This window comes from Haemaphysalis longicornis, unplaced genomic scaffold (assembly GCF_048455015.1).
Source record: "Haemaphysalis longicornis isolate Haplotype H1 unplaced genomic scaffold, Haemaphysalis longicornis Haplotype H1 scaffold_3, whole genome shotgun sequence".
Lineage (NCBI taxonomy): Eukaryota > Metazoa > Arthropoda > Arachnida > Ixodida > Ixodidae > Haemaphysalis > Haemaphysalis longicornis.
This window is the reverse complement of record NW_027526335.1, coordinates 97,654,256-97,676,170: the sequence shown is the minus strand read 5'-3', so window position 1 is coordinate 97,676,170 and position 21,915 is coordinate 97,654,256. Positions and strand designations below refer to the sequence as shown.

Here is a 21,915-nt window from a genome sequence, read left to right as displayed (position 1 = left end):
GTTCACCAAGGCCAACCTCATCCTCTGCAAGAGGGACTACCTCAGGTAAGCGGGCTCCCTTCACTAAACTTCGATATAGACTACTTCGTTGAGTCCATTATGGCGAATCACTTTCAAAGGCGGGAAATGTGAATTACATTGGGTGATAGCAGTGAGCGGATCACGGCGCTACAGCCCGTTATGGCGAATTACTTTCAATTATTTTTTCTGTCTCGGAATAAGTCTATAAGGCTGAAAAATACCGGATCAGGGTGGTGCTGAAAATAAAAAAAAGAAAGGGGCGTTGGATGTTCTCTTTTTTTTAGTTTTTTCTTTGATTTTGACAATGTTTTATTGTTTGACGTTTTCCCCTAGAGTTATTTATTTGGTGTGTGACTCATTTCTGTTGATATTTCGGCACTTCCCACTCGTCCGTATACGAACAGGGCCCGGTTACAGGGAACTAGAACTATTTTACAGGAACACGAATGGGGCGGTGAGACGTAAATATAAACAAACCTGAATCTGCCAAAGGCCTTTTTGTCGAATATTGGTTGCTGAGGAATGGTATAATTCCATCTGCCACCGAGGTCCCACTGGTTCTGAGCAGTTGTATGTGGATGCGAACGGTGGTGTGGGAAGGCCTGATATTCCATTGAGTACGCGATGACGGGACGTTTGCCCTAACGTTACGTTTGAAGATGTACCATTATCAACCACTGCCCGACATTTACTGTGAGTTTTACGTTCCATGTGACGTCGTTATGCTCAAAACTATTTTCACGCTAAGACTCAATATAGATACACCTAACATACCAACTATGGCGCTAGGGTCAACTGCTCAGTGGCGATGGCAGCAATGGTCGGAAACTTAGGTCCGATTCACAGATTCCACAGTTACATGCTCATCCACAATTACCAATAGAAATGACAGCTTCCATGAGAAGGTTGCGGTCAATTTTCCACATCGCGTTTGGCATACCAACCAATAAATCTCACAATCCCACTTATGCGCCTTATACATCGATAATAACTTGGCAGTTCTCTGACGTCTTTTGTATCTCACACTACGGGGTGCTTTAATTGCATGAGTGCGGGCATTATACGTGCCTATGCGGTAGTTTATTTCACTCTCGGTGTGTTGTGCTGCAGTGGGTTATCCGCTACTGGACGAGTCCAGAGTTAATTTGGCAGCCTTCAACCTTCACCGCATGATGGCTCTACCTGCTAAGAAGCACGCTTTACAGGCAAACCTGAAGATTTCTGTTAGTCTTTCGACCCAACTTCCGTTGCCTCCTTAATACTGAACCAATCTGACTAGTCCTCCTCCTCCTCCTCCTCCTCCTCCTCCTCCTCCTCCTCCTCCTCCTCCTCCTCCTCCTCCTCAGGGAGCCCGCGGTAGGCGTGTCTATTAAAATCTGCACAATGGAGCATCTCTTAGTGATCTAGTGTTTCAGTTTTACGAATCGACCACCGTTATGAGTGTTCGGCGCATGGACTACTTATGCGAGTATGTTAAGTGCAATGCACTTCTTAAGCGACCCTGAACCTGCGTCCACCGGCGATGTCCGCGCACGTGGAGATGGGCGCGCGCAGCCTGGCCGCTGACATGGCACATACCCACGTGGGGGATTGGCCAGGAATCTCCTCGTCTTCCTTGGCAACGGGGGGAGATGGGCGCGCGCTGCCTGGCCGCTGACATGCCACATACCCACGTGGGGGATTGGCCAAGAATCGGGCGTGAGCAGGGCTAATGCACCTGCTTAAAGGAGTACTGACACGAAATTTCAAAGCTGAGATCCGCTCTAGCAATCAAGTACAACAACACAAATAGGTGTCTGTGAATAAATGCATCTTTCTTTCTTTGTAGTTGTGTGTGTGTGTGTGATCTCTCTTTCGCGAACATTACCGAACCACGCAAAATTCAACTCGTGCATTCGCACTTTCACATTCTTCCCCTCGGGGAAATGCGGGGAATTTTTTCATCAGACTTTGTAGTGCCCAGGTATAATTCTGCTTATAAATTCTCCCTTGTGTTGGGAAATGGTGCAAAATTAGCAGATGCATTAATTTCAATTCTGCCAAGCATTTCAAGCAATCTTTCGAAAATGGAAGTAACACTTCGGTGACGTAATCGACAATTTTGAGCTTGGGCACAAAGGCGGACTTCTCCATCTGCAATCTATATTCCGACTTCCAGTGCAATAACTGTTTCATTATCCGATCTTTGTAAGCACATAAACATCCGCAAGCATTCAAATAAAACCCTTGGCATCATGTCTGTAGCATCGAGTCATGTCGCACTTCCCCCGTTTTAAAAAGGTCATGAGATACGTGTGCGTTGAGAATCATTTATGTAGACTGTGGAAATAAGGATCAGCTTATAGGCTGTTCATTCCACTAATTTTTCTTTCCCGCGACGTCCCCACTCCTTCAATGTATTTCAAGTGCACGCCACAGGCCCACACACACTCGTTCGTAATTACTTAGGTCGACACTGACAATCACGCAGCACAGCTCTGGGAAATTAAGAGCGTACGACGGCCGACTGCGCCCGGTGGCACGGTGGATTCCACGGGCAATCGACTAACTCCTTCCCCGCGAATCGCAGATTGCGGCGGGCCATACGGGTCGAATCCAACCCGTTCGGAGACGGTTCAGATCGGTCGTTCTTCGTATACACTGATACAGTGGGACGGGGGATAGGGATCTGGCGGGGACCCGTTAGCTCGCGTTAAATGGGCTATGATGGTCGCTGGGTCGGTCGCCCCCCTTTCATTCTCTCCGCTTACCATTGACTGTCCCAGTGTTCTAGCCAGCTGTCCTGAGGGAGAGGGTTAGGGAGTCGGGCCCCCCAGTGCGCGCGTCACCGCACGCGCTATCTCTTCCGTCACGCAGCTCCGGCAACGGATAGTCCCAGAGAATTAACTCGTAAGCGGCACTGCCGCCGTCTCGAATACAGCCGTGAACCGACCGGGTGGCCGCGGCGGCGGGCTACACCCCGTTGAGCGCCGATTCCAATGCTACCACCCTCCCTCCCCTCTCTTACTCCTTTCCCGAAGACGACGGCGAGGAGAAGGGTTTAGCTCCACTGTCAAGGCCTGGACCACGCGCGCACCCCAAACACATCCATGATGTCGAAATGCCTGCGATGCGCCTCGCCAACCTGCAGTTTGCTCCCTTCATGTTACTAAAAACAACCGCATCGACCTCTGGTGGCACTGTTTCCTTAATTTTTGTTCATAAAAGTAAACCGAGGCCGAAGTGCGGGCCGAAATGGTGACGCGACTGTGACCAGGCCTCCTGAACTTGAAGGTGTTGGGACGGGAAAGAAGGGGAGCGGAAGGAGTTGTCGTAGTAAGGTCGCGGAGTCCGTCCGAGTCACTGGGCCGCGGGATTGAGTTTCGCCAGTGTCCCGGTGCGTGATGCCGTTTAGACCCCGGCAGCTCGGACGCACCCTCGCTGGAACTGCGTTCATCATTAGTCCCGGCGCGCGCGCAAGACGCAGGGAGGCCTCCTTTCCCCCTCCTGCAACGGCGCGGTATTTAAACGGAACGCCTTCTGAGACGACGCCGACCGAAATTGGGTTCGCCCCCTCTCTCCGTCTCCATCTACGCTAAGTTTGTGGAGGTGCCGTATTTACCGCTTTCCTTGCGAGCATTAAGTGGTGGTCCACGCTTGCCTCCCGCACATTCTTAACCCGCCGTCGTCATCCACCGTCACGAAAGCATTTGGGCGGGCGCTAATGGCTCCGGGGAAATAGTCTATCCGGAGGCCGTCCTAATTGTGTCGGTTAGTAAATACAGGGGGCGCTTCCTGGCCAGCCGCTCTTTTGGTCTAGCAGACGTGGCAGTGGCAGTAAGGCCAGATTGAACAGGAGTTGAACAGAAAGTTGAACAGGAGTTGAACAACAGATTGAACAGAAGAAGAAAGTGTATGACAGCTGCATCTTACCGGTACTCACCTACGGGGCAGAAACTTGGAGGCTCACTAAGAGGGTTCAACTTAAATTGAGAACGACTCAGCGGGCAATGGAGCGGAAAATGATAGGTGTAACATTATGGGACAAGAAGAGAGCGGAGTGGGTCAGAGAGCAAACTGGTGTTAAAGACATATTAGTAGAAATTAAGAAGAAGAAATGGACGTGGGCAGGGCATGCAATGCGAAGGAAAGATAACCGCTGGTCATTAAGGGTAACAGAGTGGATCCCTAGAGAAGGCAAGCGTTGCAGGGGGCGGCAGAAAGTTAGATGGGCAGATGAGATCAAGAAGTTTGCGGGGATAAATTGGTCACAGTTGGCACAGGACCGAGGTAATTGGAGAATAATGGGAGAGGCCTTTGCCCTGCAGTGGGCGTAGATAGGCTGGTGATGATGATGATGATGATGAACAGGAGTGGTGATAACACTGCTCCCTGTGGGGTTCCCCGCTCCCCCAATTCAATGGGCTCCGACCGCTCTTCACCCACTGATATTCGTGCCTTACGGGAGGACAGAAAGTCTTTGACATATCCAAAAGTGCGCTGCCCGCACATCGTCTCATTGAGGTTAGTGAGTATACTAGCATGAGTAACATTGTCGAATGCCCCTTTGAGGTCTAGGGCGAGGATTGCCCTGGGGCTGTTTCGCGTAGCTCTTTTGATCACCAGCTCTTGAAGTTGTAGCATGACGTCCTGTGTTGATAGATGCTTGCGGAACCCGAACACCGTCTTCGGAAGTTGGTCGGTGATCTCAAGGTGTTCCTGAAGGCGACGTAGAACCATGCGCTCCATCACCTTGCCAACACAGGAGGTCAGCGATATTGGCCTCATGTTTTCGATCGCGGGGGCCTTGCCCGGTTCGGGAATGAATCGCACCTCAGCCTCTTTCCACTCCGGCGGGAGGTGTGAGGTTTCCCAAGCCTTATTTATGTGTTCGAGCAGGGATTGTGCCGTCCTACCACTCATGTTGGCGAGAAACCTGTAGGTGATGGCGTCTCCCCCCGGAGCGCTTTTTATGTTGCTCTCGTCAATTGCTGTCCACAACTCGGAGATCGTGAACGGCCTGTCGAGGTCTTCATTGCTGGGTCCTGTGTATTCTCGCGGGGTCGGGTGTTGCCCTCGCTCCGTTTGAAGATAGTGGTCTTCTAGGGCCGTTATAAGCCGGTCGCCGTCTCCATCGTACGTGTTTAAAACCTTCGTCAGCAACCGGTTGTTTGCTGTCTTGCTGCCTGCGGGGTCTATGAGGTGCCTCAGCAGTTTCCATGTCTTGCTCACGGACAACTGCCCCTGAAGGCCGTCGCATACCTGCAGCCAGTTATCTTTGCTGAGCTTAGCCACGTACTCCGAAATTTCGTTGTTAAGCTCGGCTATGTGACGCGCGAGCTTCCTGTTGCGCCTTTGCCTCTTCCAGCGCTTTGTGAGCGAATGCCGGGCCGCCCACATGTGAGCGAGCCTGCTGTCGACGAAAGGTACCTTCGTTGTAGTTACAATTTTTTTGGTGAATTTGTCGAGGAAATTCTTCTGCTTATCGGCCCATGTCTTGTACGAGGTATCTTGAGGCTCCCCTTCGTCCGCGCCCTCGCCGTCTTGTTGTGTGTATGCACGCATCTTATCCCAGTGCGTCATGCGAGCTGTTCCCAGCTTGGCCCGGAAGTCTGGGCCCCGCATGGTGAGTGTGATGATGGTGTGTTCAGAGCCCAAATTCTCGTCCTCACACTTCCACGAGATATCCAGCGTTCCGCTGAGCCATGACAGATCTGGTGTTGTATCTCTGGAGACACTGTTGCCTCTTCTTGTGGGTACTCCGGGATCGTTGAGTAGAGAAACGTCGAGGTCTTCCATAGTCTTGATCAAAGCCTTTCCCCTTTTGGGTTGAAATTTGTATCCCGATAGGGTGTGTGGCGCGTTGAAATCGCCCAAAATCAAGAGTGGCCTGTTCCCGGCCAATTTCTCCGCGTCCATCACAACTCGATCGAATTCATATTGTCTTTGCGATGGTCTGCAGTAGACGCTCATGACGAAAATATTACTTTTGTTGCCAATTTCCTTTGCGTGTATTTCTACCAGCGTGTGCTCACACCCTGCCTGTGGAGTAAGGTGTTGAGTAGCTGCTATGCGATTCTCCACTAGTATCGCCGCACCCATTTTGGTTGGGTCGGTGTACGCAACGTATCCCGGAACTTTTGGGACTCCCCTTGTCTCTTGTTACGCAAGAATGGCCGGCCTAGTTTCAACCTAATTCTTGTAAAGTGCCAATTCCGTGTCTTTAAATCTAATTCCTCTGCAGTTCCATTGAAAAATGGTCGTGGGCTCCTGGCGGCCCATTTTCTTAGTCCTGTTGTTACTTGGGGCCATTGTCCTCGTTGGCGGATGTCTCTAGCCGTCCCCTTCTCTTTGAGATAGCCTCCTTGATCCTACTCGTTTGTTCCTTCTTTAACAATGTGGATTTCATTCTGACCTCGATGGCCGCCACTCGTGCCGCATACTTCACGTGTTTAGTCTCGAGCGTGTTAACTCGATCTTCCATGCGTTTCAGCGCCGCTAGAATGATCGTTTCGCCATACGATAGTTCCTTCTGTTCCTCAACAGGTGGCTGCGTAGACGTTGCGCTGGTCTGTGCCTCTTCAGCCTCCATGGCTTCCTGCTTCTGCGGTGCCTGTGTTTGGCTAGGAGTCGGAGGGGGTGACCTCCTACGGGGCATTTTCCGTGGGGCATCCGCAGCTCCGTTTATTTCTGCCTGGTCGTTTACCGTCCCCTGGTCTGCCTTAGCAACTAATTGATCTATTTTCCTCATGAGCCCCTTTATTTGGGCGTTCTGTTCTAATATCTGAGCGTTCTGCTTTGCAATGATCTTCTTAAGCTCCGCAATTTCTGCACTTTCCTTAGTTGTGGATTATTATAAAATTCCGAGAGCAAACCGTCGGCCCACGTTCGTAATGTCGTCGTACCACGTTTTAGGGCTGTCTATATATACTTTGATCAAAACCCGAACCGACGCCCCCGTCCCCAAACCACCCTTGAGGGGTTTGGGATGTACAATTGCGTCATATTGAAATATTATAAGAAATCTGGGTGCTCGGTCCACAACAATGAGCTTTTTCTACCTTAAGAGGTGATCTAATTTCACGAAAATTAGATGCTGGTTAAAACCAGAATCATATAGGTCTAAGTCATTTTGGGTAAATACAAAGACATGGGGAAGTAAAGAGACCGTCAAAAAAATTTTGCGCGGAAACATCAGGACTTACGGCTTTGTTCCGAATGAGTTGTGTAAATTTTCATTAGTTTTATTCTTTTACAACTTTAGCACATCTTAAAGACAATCCACTTTGTATTTTTCGGTTTGTACTTCCGCCCTTGAGCGGCCGTACTCCGTAAACTTTACGGCGCCTATAATATCTTCATTTGCCACTCTATGCGGAGGAACTTAATACGAAGAAGGCTTCGTTTAATGTGCAGAAGGATCAAACAGGAGGTGGGAGATGGAATGGGCGAATATACCTAAAGAACATCCAAACAATGGTTCCCCGAAATAAAACCAAACAAGAATGACAACGGGCGGAGGGGGAAATAAGAGGAGCAACCGGAAGGACAGACGCAAGGCGAGACGACGGGGGCTGCTTGACGGCCGAACACGCTCCACTACGCCGGCACGGCATCCGTTTCGAATCGGGCCTCCGGAATGCACCGACGTGTCCCCCGCTTCCCCTTTTATTTTTCCTACATCCATCTCCTCCCTCGTCCCACGCTACGGCAAGCAGCCAGACACGCGCGCGCGCGCGCACGCGAGCACGCATTGGGAAAGCACCGGTCAGAAGTCGTTAGAAGCCATTAATGGACCATTGGAGACGTCTCCCTCCCTTAACCGGCCATAAAGATAACAAGAAACAGACGCCGGCCGGCTTACTCCTTCCCCGGTCGCGGAGTGAGCGTAGAAGAAGAAGAGGAAGAGTGGTGGGTATTTGGATCGGAGTTACGAAGCTGGCGTTTCCGCTGATGCAGCCGCACACACGGCGGCCGCCGCGGTCTGCGCGTCGGCAAACTGCCGCGTGGCGGTTGAGGATCCTTAATGCCTTCTTTGTGGGCCTCCTCTGCCGCCGCCGGCCGGGCTGTCTTGCCCCTGGAATGCACCGTGATCAGCAAGGGAAATCGTTTCGGCCATTACCCACGCGTGCCCGGGATAGCCGCAGCTGCCGTGGATAGAGTGAAACGGGCCGGTTCGGTATATGGCGGTGGCGCCTCCATCTATGGCCGCTTCGCCTCTATCTTTCTTCCTCTCTATATATACTTACGGCAAGGGCAATACAGCTTGCCACACGCCAGTGGCACGGTTCATTCGCTTCGCCTTGCCGGCTGATTTTTATTCGCCGCCCGTCGCGTTGATTTCTTTCCGGCTTACTCTTTTTTTGACCTCTTCCCGTCCGCTCGAGGAATCGCACCCGTGCAACTGTGCGCGCGCTCGCGCGTGTTCGGACGTTAAGGTGCGCGCGCTCGGGAGCCTATGGCGCGAACGCTCCCAGCACTGCAGTCTTGGGCCATTAGGGCCTACGAATCTTCGCCATTACGGCCTTTCCCCCCTCTCTCTCTCCTTTGCCAACGACCTATTGGCAGCCGGCCTTGCTTAGCAGAGCAGGCATCAGGCCGAGAGGGAAGCCCTTACGGAGGGAGGAACTTTACGCCGGAAACATCTCGGCCGACTTGAGTACGTTGCGCCTGCCGCAAGGACGAACTTTAGGCCCACTTGGTTTAACGGCGCAGAAGTGGCCGTCTCGCTGGGAGATGTGGCCGGTTACGGAGGAAGGAGAGACGGCGTGCGGGAAGCGGGATAAAAGAAAGAGAGGAAGGTAGGCGGATACTGCACTCGTGGAAGTCGTTCAGTGAAATCGCCCAGAAAGCGCGCGAGTGCCGCGCGCTTCTTGAGGGTGTTAGGGGAGCAGCGTGAGCGCCAACCCCGAGAGCACGAACTCTAGCTCTTAATTGGCAGTCTGGACCGACCAACGAAGGAGGTATAAAACAGTCCCGCACGCGGCTATCTCTGGTCTGCTTTCGATGCGGCGGCAACGACCAATTTTGGTCAGCATGTCTATCGCTCCCTTTGCTGCGTGGTGCATTCGCGCTATCACTCCCGAATGCGAGCGACGCAGGAGGATGTCACACGGTCGGTTAAGACATAGTAACTTTTCGTGTAGCGAATTTATGGTTTACGCAATCTGCGGTTAGTATTAAGTCACAGCACTACCCTGTTCGTTTTAGGCTCTAGCTTTTTGAATGCGTGGTCCTTCAGCGGTGGCCACGAGGTGACGCCTAAATGTATCTGGTCCGCGAGAAGCTTAATATAATGTGGTTTCTGCTTATGATAAAAAGGTCAGGAGGAGTGAGACAATGACGCCGCTCCTCACGATGAAACTGAATTTGTTAAATAATCACTGCCCTAATTTCTTTATAAAAATACATTATTAACGCTAAAGCCATTGCGTGAAGAACCGGTTTAGTTCTCACCCGGTACATAAAATGGCTGCCAAAGTAAAAAAAAATATGCGCGCCAAGTCACCCTGTGAAGGTGGTTTCAAGGAGATATTCTTTGCTAAAGTCAAATCATTGCATGATCCACGAATGGTGGTTGGTTGAGTTGTATTGGTGAAGCACATGAGCGTAAAATTTTATAAAATTAAAGGAAGCTCAAACCCGGTGTTAGACGATCTCAGTTCTCCTCCTCCTTCTGTCCCGCCGCCAACGGAGGCGACGAGATCGGCGGCAGAGAAGAAGTGTGGAGGAGAAGTGAGAAGTGAAGTTTGAGCTTCCTTGAATTCGTACTAACTCCTAGCGCATGCGCAAGGCCGCTACACGTACCGTGGACGGAGCGCACATCGGCGCGAGAGGTCACGTGACGCTATCACGTGGCATTCAGGGAGAACGCAGGGGGTAAACCCCCAGATGTGCTCGGTGAGTGCACCGTCTGTCTCCCCCATTTCCGCGTGGGTTCGTAGCCCAATCGGTAAGACAACGGGCTCTCACTCCGTTTCTCTCTTCATTCCAGGTTCGATTCCTGGCGGTACGAGTAACTTCTTTTATTTGTTCGCGGGAGGTTTCTGTTGACACCAAGGGTGGCAAAAGAACCCTTGAGGGTTAGAGGTAAAAAGATTCGCTATAAAAGTAAAAAAAAAGATTTCAGTTCGTAGTGGAACCGAACCCGAGTCCGCAGAGTTGTAGCTGAGCGCTCTACCACCACGCGTCCTCATGAAGTCACCATCGGCGGAACAGGAGTTAGACCAGCCCATGCGGCGCTGACATCATAGCGCATGACAAGAGAACGTGAAGGCCCGTAAGTAAAGGAGGTACACCGCAGCCACGGAGAACTCCGATATTGGGGATAAAAGGGTAGGAAGTGTCGCTCTCGATGTAATTCGCGCCAAAATACGCAGGAAGAGTCGCAAACACGATCCAGCAGTAAAGAAGTCCCTGATGAGTACCGCCAGGGCAGTCATGATGGTTTCACCTTCAAAGCCCGCAGGCAAAGTTAGGTGCCCTGAGTAATTTAAGCTTCTGCTGGATCGTTTGAATTTTTGCACTTAACTCGTGACGCCCCCTGTCATTAGCAGAATCGGTCGATTCTCTTCCTTCACGTGGCCGTCGCACCTGCTTACGCGCGTGGTGATCGCTTACGTATGTGCTGGAATGAAGAGCTCGTCTACGACATCGCCACATGCGGCTGCTGATTGAGGTGTAGAAAACACGGAGTGCAGCTATAGAGAAAAGACACTCCGCGACGCATCGCTTCAGCGGTCTTCGTTCCGTTAGACAAGGCCGTGCTGTCAAGTTCACACGCTGAATAGCAAGACGAATTCACGTGAAATGAAGTGAGAAGCTTCCAGTGAAACGAACCTTTTTGAACGTTGCATATTTCAAATTCGCCGTCCACTTATTGACGGCACTTCGACTTCTCCCTCCACAAATTTTATGTCAGCGTCCTCCGAGCAGCATGTGGAATGCGGCGACATTTGCCATTCATGGTACCTGCGGAGCGAGTGAAGGGGCAACAGGTCGGAAATTCTTTTACAAGCTTTAAACCGCCAGTTGAAGGGGAAATCCGGCCGTTTACATAGGCGGCAGCGGAGTCTGTAACGGGAAAAGGGCGCCTAAATGCCCTAAATGAGATAGATAGATAGATAGATAGATAGATAGATAGATAGATAGATAGATAGATAGATAGATAGATAGATAGATAGATAGATAGATAGATAGATAGATAGATAGATAGATAGATAGATAGACAGACAGACAGACAGACAGACAGACAGACAGACAGAGAGAGAGAGAGAGAGAGAGAGAGAGAGAGAGAGAGAGAGAGAGAGAGAGAGAGAGAGAGAGAGAGAGAGAGAGAGAGAGAGAGAGAGAGAGAGAGCAACGCCCGGAGGGTCAGACCAGACCTGAAAGGAGCCGTCACAGCGCGTACCAGTTTCGGTCAAGCCGAACGAGCACGCGAAGAGGGCCTCCACCCTTCTGCAGTGCGGGGGCGTGGAGGCCACCAAGGTAACGCGGCTGTATTACGAGGCGTGTCGTCTTAATCGAGAATCGATGGCGGCATGTGGCGAACGACGCGAATCAATGCTTCTCGCGCCGGTACCCGCTGCCACCGACACGCTGCCGCTGGTTTCGTACTGTGTTGCCAAAGCCGCCGCCGCCGCCGCTGCATCCACGCCAGGGAATACACAGCGCTGCTGACCAAACACGCCGGGGACGACTGCCTTCGATCAACACAATTCCCCACGCCCAGAGCTCATCCCATTGATTCTACATCATCATCTTGTTGGCACACGGGTATGGGCGTATACCTTGACAATAAGGGAGCATTTAGTTTTTTTTTTTTTGTGGGTCTTTACGACCTTTCTTTACAGCGGCGCAGAGTTCGTTTATTATAAAGTTTCGCCTTCACCATACCATGTACACAATTTTTCAACCATTATCTGGCTGCGCGTACATCTCCGCTACGCTGATTGCTTCATCCGCATAAAAAAATTACTGAAACCAAAACAAATATCAAAAACCTCTAATGATTACACCATGATAGGCCACGTCAGCGCCTGTGTTGCACCTCTTTACTTCACAACCGTTTTCTTATTCCTGCTGTGTGATGCACCAATGCACAAGAATACTTTTTGGGGCAGATCTTTCAAACATCTGCGTGGAACCTCGAACAGCTGACCGAATTCCAGAGTTTTGTCCATTCGTGCACCCGCGTGTGCGCCCGCTCTAACCTCTGACCCGAAGAACACCTCGCGCGAGGAGGAGGAGGAATGCCTTTAATGAATGAAGAGAAGTCAGCCTGGCAGCGAGCTTGGCTTGCTACTCCACATGAACATGATGTGCGAAAGTGAAGGGAAACGAAAACACAAAAACTCATACAGACACTACGAAAGCAAATAAGCACACAAACTGACAAATGCAGGATCACAGACACTACGAAAGCGAATAATTACACTGAGTTCCTGTATGCGTTTCTGTGGAACACAATACAAAGGATACATGCATGTTAGAGTACAACAAGGGAAATTTTTATAAAACAGGGAACGAAAGAGCAAGAACAACACGAAATGTACGAAAGTAAAAGCAAACGTAACGGGCAATTTTCGTCCAGACGGCCCATTTTCTTTGTAGACGGGTTTAAGGTAATAAAGAACGCATAAAAATCTTCAGCGATGAGATTCTCAATGTAAACCACTTCCAAGCTCGCGAGTAGGCGCTTGTCAGTGTCTCCCCATATAGAATGTCCCGCTGAAAAAGGCACGTTAAGACAAATCTTTATGCGGAGAAATTTGCGGCCAGAAAATTTTAGGGAGAACTATGCTCTTTTGGCCTAACATTCTGCCTGTCGTCGCATCCGTGGGACGATTGCCTTGGCGATGTATTTCGCTCCAGTTTTGCATGAAGCGAATGTAATTGTGCGACAAAAGTAAAGGTCAGTCACTCTTTCGTGTATTGTCATCCTTCCATTTTATTTACGAGCTGTCGTAGGGGACAGATGTAGACTCCTACGACTTTATCCGTGGTAGAAACCGTTTGCGTGTTTTAACTGCGGCGTACTGGCACACTTTACATGACCTATCATTATAAAGCAACTGCTGTTTCGAGTACCCTTATATGAGTTACCGCTGTGTAAGACGCCTGAACACAGTGGTGCCGCCAGTAAACATTCGAGGAAACCCTCACGTGCTGCTCCAGTTTGCGGTCAATTTTGTATAACGTCACTTCCCGACCAGATTTCTTGCTTAAGTTCGTCTTACAACCGCAAAAACAGGCAGTACTACTTTCTCTGGTGCTGAAAGCACCAACAGAGAAACTAGGCAAGGAATATGACGGAGGTATACTGGCGTCAAGACATTAAGACCGGGCTATCTCCACTAACGTGAAACCTGGGAAGGGGCGAAGCATGCAGTGCATAAGTGTGATGTGTTTCGATGATGTAGTTTCGATGTATGACATGGTATCGAAGTTATGATGAAGTGTATAATGCAATTTCGAGGCTGAGCAGTCGGCGTCTTAGGCCTTCGCGCCTTGGCGTTTTTTGGCCACGGTGATGAAAGAATTGCGGTGTAGAGGTATACAGCTTTGCTGTAAAAGTCTCGTGTCTTTGAAGCACGAGGCGTGCTAGCGCGAGGTGTTTGCAAAACTTGGAAAACGAGTGTTCCGGTGTGTGCTTTTAGTATGCGTTTTTGCCCAACCCATGGAAAGGAAACGTTAAAGCATGAGGCGCTGGAAAACGAATGTCCCGGTGTACTCTTTTAGTGCGCGTTACGTTCTAGCGCGAGGCGTTAAAAAACGAGTGTCTTGATGTTTTAGTACCGTTACTACATGAGACGCCGACAGCCCGAGCCCCTATGGTGCTTCGTCCCTAAAAAAAATTCACGCAACTCCACGAAGTGAATTATGACGCGTGGGCGAAGCACTGGGGATCGTTCTTACCTTGAATCACCCGTGACACTGTCCACTGACGCATGTAAATTAGTGACAACGCGTGTGTACAGTACAATTCCAATCCGATCCAATCCAATACAATTCAATTTAACCCCATCCAATACAAATCTAATCCAATACAATTCATTTCAATCTATTCCAATCCAATCCAATCCAAAATAATCCAATGCTCTTCGCGCATGCGCGGCACGGCTCTTCAGGAGCCACGCGAAGCTGCGCAAACCCCCCCCCCCCTCTCTCTCTCTCTCTCTCTCTCTCTCTCTCTCTCTCTCTCTCTCTCTCTCTATGTAACCTTTTGTGAACCTGTTATTTTGTTCTTGTCAGCCTTTTGTGAACCTATTGTTCACAGATGTTCCGATTTACATGGTGCTATGCCGTGAGCACCGACGCCGGACGCCGGACCAGCTCGGCCTTAAGGTGCTTCACCCCTAAAACGAAAGAAAGGTGTCATCATCACCATTCATTCATTTTAGCGATTTTTGCAACCATTTTGATGGTCATGATCCCGATCGCTCTTTTCTTTATAACCATCATCATCAGCATCATTCAGGTCCAGATTGCGTGTCACACGCACCTTCCGAATATCAGTCAGTGCTAAGCGTGAGTCTGAAGAAGCACTCCAACGCGACCAATCCCGGGGAGAGGAACTACGTTACTTTTTGAGTGCACTCACCACTCAGCCGTGTGCTTCCTTCCAAGGGCTGCGATCTGTCGTGGAGACACGTCTGCCAGTGGTCGGCCATGGACGCGAACGATGCTAAAAGTGGTCATGAAGCACAAGCTCCGCCGGAAGTCGATGAAAAGTCTCCGCAAGCCGTTCTTCCCCGACGGATTAACGCCATAAAGGCGGAAGGACAAGCCGAAGAACGCCTCATGGACAGCACAACCGGGATAAAGCAAGCCCTGGCATGTCGTAGCGCGTCGCAGCCAGCCGTCACTTTCGGCAAGGCCTCTAGTAGCAGTCAGTCCTCTGCCCCTGAAGCCTCTGAAAAAGAGAACTTTGCCACCGCGGAGTCCGCGATGACAGGCACCGCCAAAGACGCAAGCACATCCGAGCAGTCCAGCGCCTTCGTAACGGCCTTAGACGCAGGCGGCACGCAAAGTGCACTGTCTCAAGTTCCTTGCAGTGCCCCTATAGTATCGCGAGCGCTACGCCCGCCGAGCGCCCCTACGCATTCAGACACCACGCAAGTGGCATTGCCGAAGGAAGTCGGCCCGGCTGGATTCGCTAACGTAAGCGTTGCCGGGGAACCGTCGTTCTCGGATCCTGCAGGCATGATCTCTCCCGAGCAAAACATCCGTGCTGTGCCCTACAGACCTAACGTTGACACCATAGCAGCAGCAATTCAATGCACGACTCAGTCTCTCATGGAGCTGGTGAACCGGTCAAGGACTATGGATTTTCCTGTTCCACTTAACCGTTCATCACAAGGTGAGCAAAAGCACCGCACCCGTTCAATTTACAAAGATTGGCCGAAGCACGAATCAGAGGTAATACCGGACATGGCGAGTAGTATTCTTGCGAAGGCCGGAACGAAAGAGAAGGACAGATCACTGGCGGAGTGTGCAGATGGCAGGAGATCGCCCATTCTCGAGGCTGCAGGGCGTGCACTCGGTCTTACACCGAATGACCGGGATGTTCATTACCAGCCGATATTAGCAGCCGATGTCCAAGAATCGCCAGCTGGGATGGACTCCAGCCCCTGCAAAACGATTCCGAAAACTGCGACGAAAGATAAGGAAGCCTGTCGTAGGAAAGTTGCGCATATTAGGCGATCGTCGAGTGCGGATATCATTGGAGAAGTGGCTGATGTGACCTGCTATCGCTACAGCCCTGAGTCCATGCTGAACTTTGAAGCAGATCAAATCGAAGAGTCAGAATTACTGTCACGGCCGAAAATACAACAGCCGCCATCCCGGTCAGGAACGGAAAAGCAGGAAGATATGACCGCCTCTTCGGCCGCAGGGGACTCTGCACGGTCATCAAGCAATGATTCGAAAGACACGGCCTCAAGGTTCATGGCAACGCCCTTCACTGAATCTGTCTCAGCTTTACTCACCGACGTCGTGGTTACCGCAATGTCGCGCAGGTACTGGATTTTGATCATGTTTTGCTCGCTGTACATGATCAACGCGTTTCAATGGCTACAGTACGCAATCATTGCCAGCGTCATAAAAGACCACTTTGGCGTCGACGAGAAGGTGGTATCATTGACGTCCATTTTGTATCTTGTCGGGCACTTGATATTGGCCCTCCCATCGGCGTGGATCATTGATAAGTTGGGCCTTCGAGACACGGTGCTTATAGCAGCGGCCTGCACGGCGATCGGTGCCGCCATCAAGACGTTTGCCGTGCATCCCGGGCAGTTCACCATCGTCCTGGTCGGTCAAGCGTTTCCTGCGATTTCGCAAGCGTTGTTATTAGGCCTACCACGTCGTTTAGCTTCGTCCTGGTTCAGATACCAAGAGATCTCAAGAACCCGCTCTATTTGTGTGTTGGCCAACAACGTGGGCATCGCCCTGGGATTCATCATCCCCCCAAACGTCGTGGAAGCTCACAACGTGAGTACGTCGTTGACTCATTTGTGCGTGGTTGTGGCTGTCTTCAGCTGTCTGTGTCTGTCAGCGCTACTGGTAGCCTTCCATGAGGAGCCCAAATACCCACCCAGTTTCTCGGAGATGATTCATCGCTGTTCGACGAAGGCGACGTCAACTGCGGGAATCGGCACCCTGCTCAGAGACAGGAACTTCTGTCTATTACTCGGCTCCTATGGTCTCAACGCCGGTGCTTTCTACACCGTATGTACACTGCTGAACCCCGCCATCCTTATTTACTTTCCTGGTGAGGAGCGCTTTGCCGGCTGGTTAGGGTTGTCTATCATCCTGGCTGGTCTCTTCGGTCCCTGGCTGTGCTGTATGGCAGTTGACAAGACTGGAAGGTACAAGCAGGTCGCTCTCACAGTCTACCTGCTTTCAACCGTGGGTTTCTTCGGCTACACTTTCCTTACCAAGGCTGGGTCCCGCCTCCTTTGCCTGGTGGCCTGCGCCTTTCTTGGTTTCTTCATGGCGGGCTACATCCAGATGGGTCTCGAGCTGGCGGCAGAAATCACATACCCGATGTCCGAAGGGACGGCCTGGAATGTGATGACCATGTCGGCGCACGGAATGAGTTTCGTTATGATCCTCGTATCGCAATACGTGCGAGATGCGTACGACGACGTCACATCAAACCTCTGTCTGGTGGCGGCGCTTCTGTTGGGTGTTGGTATGACTTTTTGTATGAGGGTACGGCTGAAGAGGCGCGGAACGTTGAAAGGTTCCGCGGCTACGACACCTCCGGATACGGAAGGAAGTCACGGGGCTGAAATGGGTGTGAAAAGGGAGGATAACAACGAACATTCTGCGGTGCACGGGGACGATACCTAGCTGCCGCAAGCCTCATCAAAATCTGTACCTTTTGCTTCGGGGGAAGTCCTCAGAAAATTGCAGCGAGAGAAGGTTTGCTGGATGTCTTCATACGTTTTGCCAAGAAATAGCTCATATTTTCAAAACAGCTTACTGAATTAAAATATGATATTGATAACAATCATTAAATTATGTCCTTATTTCAAAAATCTTTGACAAGGTTCTAGGTAATTGTGTTGAGTACGTGAAACATTCGCACTTTGTAACACTTCGCCTAACTCTTACACTTATTGCTACTTGAGGATACAGTAGTCCCTCTGCTTATCTGTGATTACTGTTTATTCTCAAGAACAGTGAATTCGTCAAGTGTAAATATTCTTTGGCCTATGCCCGTCTCTCCCTCTTCGCCTATCTCTTATAGGCCATCTCTCCCTTTCAGCTAGGTGGCCACGCTGACGCCGATTTTTTTCTTCTATTATTCGACACGTCGCATGGGAGAATCACACAATCAGCGTTATAATGGCGCGATTTTCCAGTATACGTCATCTCCCACCATCTGTCAATGGCGTCACACCATCCCCTGTTCGATAAAGTAGACAAAGAGTCGGCGTCAGGAGCAGGAGATGGCGCCGCTTGTTCCAGAGCGGCAGGATTCTCCATTACCTAAATTCTCCTTAACTGTAAACCACGCAAGGGGACGCGTTGTACCGTTTCGTAAACGATAGAGAAGTGAAAGCACCCAGCGCCATCGGTTGTTTAGTTTTCAAAACTAGCGCTATTCTTTTTAGCAAGTGCTAAAGAGGACCCGCCATTCGAACTTTGTTGCTTCGAGGTGAAGTCTCCGGTTTATATTGTGCACCCCGGGATATAAATAAAGTTAAGAAGTGTAAATAGGGTTAACGTGGGCCAGTTGGTACAATATTGTGCACCCCGGGATATAAATAAAGTTAAGAAGTGTAAATAGGGTTAACGTGGGCCAGTTGGTACATAATACCTAAATATATAACAACGCACACACGGTGCGATAGAAAGACAAGACACTACGGCGCACTGGCCTAACCGCCGGCTTTGGAGAAAGTCGTCATTCTGAAGGGATTATCGAGATCGAGACGCACGAGAGATAGATGAGGCCATAGGTACACACCAAACAGTAAAGGAATGCGTAAGCCCCCATAGTTGGGGTTTGTTTGAAAGGGATTAAAAATATCCGCAACCATTTCTTTTATTCGTTCTTTTCTTCGTCCTCGCTCATCGGTATCTGCGTATTTAGACTCCCCTATAAACGCAAGGCAGGACACGATCGCCGCCGTCTCTACACGCCAGCGGGCCAGTCGCTCCTAGAGCTGGACGGGGAACAGCTGGGTGAACAGATAGAAGTGCTCCGCGCGATCGCTCCCTGGGACGACGTCCAGGTTCGTGTCACGAAGCCAGTCACGCGCCGACGCACGAAAAGGGATCACACGGCCCAACGAACCGCCCTTGCTGAGAGGGCTGACTTCCAGGACAACGCCATCTTCACGGACGCCGCCTGGGACCCAGACACCTTCCGGGGACCGGTCGCTGCCGTCCGAGGACAGCAGCGGGATGCGCAGGCGTTTCAATACTGCCAAGAGCAACCTGTGAGGTCACTTGAACTGCAGGCCATCCTTTATGCACTAGAGAAGTTGACTGAATGTGCAAGGACCAGCCCACTTTCTGCGCGAGGACAAACCTTCACCGTTTTTACCGACTCTTTGGACGCCCTCAAAAATCTGACGAAGACACCTAGAGCGGGCACTTTGGCGCACAACGTGAAAGTCGCTTGCGCAACCCTTCACGAGCTCTACGGCGTGATGGTGCGGTTGGACTGGGTCCCGGGGAATGCGGGCAGCATCGGAAACGGCGCCGCCCATGACGCGGCGAGCGAGCTGTTACGTTTCCGCTCGTCCCCCCTTGACACAGTCCCTCAGGCTCCGCTGCTCTGTGACCCGGACGAGGAACGCGAGCGGATGAAGGTGCAAGCCAAACGAGAACTGAGGGCGAAGGTGCCGCACAATCCCCACCCACTTCCCAAAGGGCTTCCGCGCGGTACGGAAGGGCTATTATACAAGGCTAGGACAGGTGCTGCCCTTACGAAGATGTTCTGGCAAAGTGGCGAGCACACGCTGCATCCAAAAAAGCTCGTGGCGGTGACCCACAAGCGGACATCACCGATCAGAACGAGGAGGGCGACCAGGCAGCCACTGCGACGTGCTGCACGTGCGATACTGGTGCCTCTCCAACGTTAAGGCACCTACTGTGGGACTGCCCCGGCCTTTCACCGCTCAGGAACAGGCACAAGGGTGCCGGCGTTACATCATTGGAAGAATGGACAACCCCGCCCCCTCACTTGGACGCCGCGAGCACGATCATTTCCTTGTGGAAGTTCGTGCGAGCGGCAGACCTGACCGGACGACTCTGACGGCCGCCCCACTCCCTTTCCCTTGTCCCCTCTTCCCCAAGTAGGCTACCAAGCCCCCCGTATCATTAATAAAGTTTCATTCATTCATACTCCCCTATACTCTGCGACAGGGGCTGCTGCGGCGTAGAGAAGGGGGCTGGATGTAGAGTTGTACCCTAGGCAGCAGAACTGCCGCAATGCTGGATGACAGGTGGCGCCAAAAAATCGGCGTGCTAGGCGCGATCGTCGCCCAAATTTTCGCAGCGTCATTATTTAGGCGCTATTCTCAAAACACGGCGAAGATTCCGTGACTATAGTCACGGAATCTTCCTCACTGTGTTTTGATGCCGCTTATGGTGTCCCTCGATCGGGGCCCAATTAATGCACAACGGTTCCTCGTGACTTTCGACTGCATAAGAGTCTTTTGTAATGAAAAGGCCTCATATGTATTGTAAAACGCTGAAAGTGAACTTCGACGTCAACGCGAATGGTCTCAATGGTCCCAAACTGACCGCCGTAAAAAAAAAACACGTTTGGGATTGGACCGCCCTCTTCAGTGCTGAAGCTGAGTTGCCAGTGGGGAGGTGTGTGTGGCGTGTGCATGTCAACTGATGACTAATTGATGACACGTGATTACTGGTAAGGAAAAGTTAATTATTCAACGCCTAATACCTGATAGTAATAATTAGTAAGGGGGTTAATGTGGATTAAGAATGGTAAAATAGCGGGGCAGCGGTGTTGACGGGTGGGGGTGTATATAAAATGTTCCTGTTCATAAAAAGGCACGTAAGCAAACTTCATTGTTCCGAGAAATGTTTCCCTACTGGGCTTCCCTAGGCCGCATCAGCAAAGGCACTGTAGCGCTACCAGCGATAACCACTGACTCTATGACAAAATGAAGATCACATGAATACTACTCGAAAACTGGCCTATAAGCTAGATGCTATTCATCCCAACTATAAGTATGTGGAAAGTTTTCAAAACAGTCACTGTCAATGCCACGCAAGATTAGTAAGGAAGTTGACTAGTGCTAAATTTCGTAACAGCCACCGTCTGCTTTGCGTGCATCGTTTGGCTAGGCGTCACCCCACAGAGGTGTGTTACCGCTGCCGGTAGCGCCTGCCAACGATTATCAGTGAAAACCACCCTCGACTGCGCTGAAATCACAACACCCTGACTGGAATAGGGAAGGTGTTAGTGGTGCGTTGGACGTCATCCCACTCAGGGGAATTGGCCAGCGACGGTGAGAAAAGCATCGGAAGCTGAAAAAAGTATATTGAAAGACCGCTCTTGTCTTTGTATGGCTCGGCGGAAGCAAGCCGAGAGCGGCCCACTTATACTCGATGTTTTCCAAGAATGAATAAGGGGCACTGTCCAGAGTCAATGGCTGCTTCATCCTTAGCCAACCCTTTGTGGCAGTGCGGTACCGATCAGGTTTCCAGACTGCAATCGCTTTCTTGAACAGTGATGTTCTTTTCTTACAGAGCCTCGAGCTCCACTTGGTAGGCTCGGGCGGGTGATGCCGACGGCATAGTTGCTCGAAAAAGTTCATCCGGTAGTTACACATGCTCTTTCGGGCAGTGTGACAAGCAAAAGAAAAAAAAAAACCAACTACCGTTTCAAAAAACTGCATGAAAATGCTGACAGTTACAACTGGACGATCGGGATTGCTGACCATCGTTGCCATCGCCATATTTATCTATATCGTCATTCTTGCTTGGTATTTCTGGGTTAATTTTTTCGAATATCACTAGTTTGAAAATGTTTAATGGCCATTGCTAGCTTCTGGGATAATCTTCCCCTGGTAGCCATGTCACGTCCGAGGCAGCGTGTGCAACCAGAGTTTCTTAGTAAGTTAAGTAGAGAGAAAACTGCACGTGGGAATCCATGTCATCGGGGGGGGGGGGGGGGTTATGGGAAGACCACAGCTTTTGCCTTGGGCTGGACATGACAATTCTGATCTGATTGTAGGGTTTAATGCGCCGACGCAACGCAGACGATGAGGCGCGCCGTAGTGGAGGGCTCCGGATTAATTTCGACCACATGGGGATCTTTAACGTGCGCCGAAATATCGTACACACGGGCGTTTTTGCTTTTCGCATCCATCAGAAAAGCGGCCGCCGCGGCCGTGAATCGAACCCGCGACCTCGTGCTCAGCAGCG

At 50.8% G+C, this 21,915-nt stretch overlaps 1 protein-coding gene across 1 annotated transcript in view; it reads left to right on the top strand.

The window, feature by feature from the left end:
* The window catches only part of LOC144174916 (uncharacterized), a 129,908-nt gene that overhangs the window by 70,100 nt on the left and 37,893 nt on the right, over positions 1–21,915 (top strand). Inside the window, exon 2 of the mRNA XM_077703901.1 lies at positions 1–45. This exon is cut by the window's left edge and continues 316 nt beyond it. Within this exon, the coding sequence (XP_077560027.1) occupies positions 1–45 (45 nt within the window). The remainder of the gene's footprint in view (positions 46–21,915) is intronic.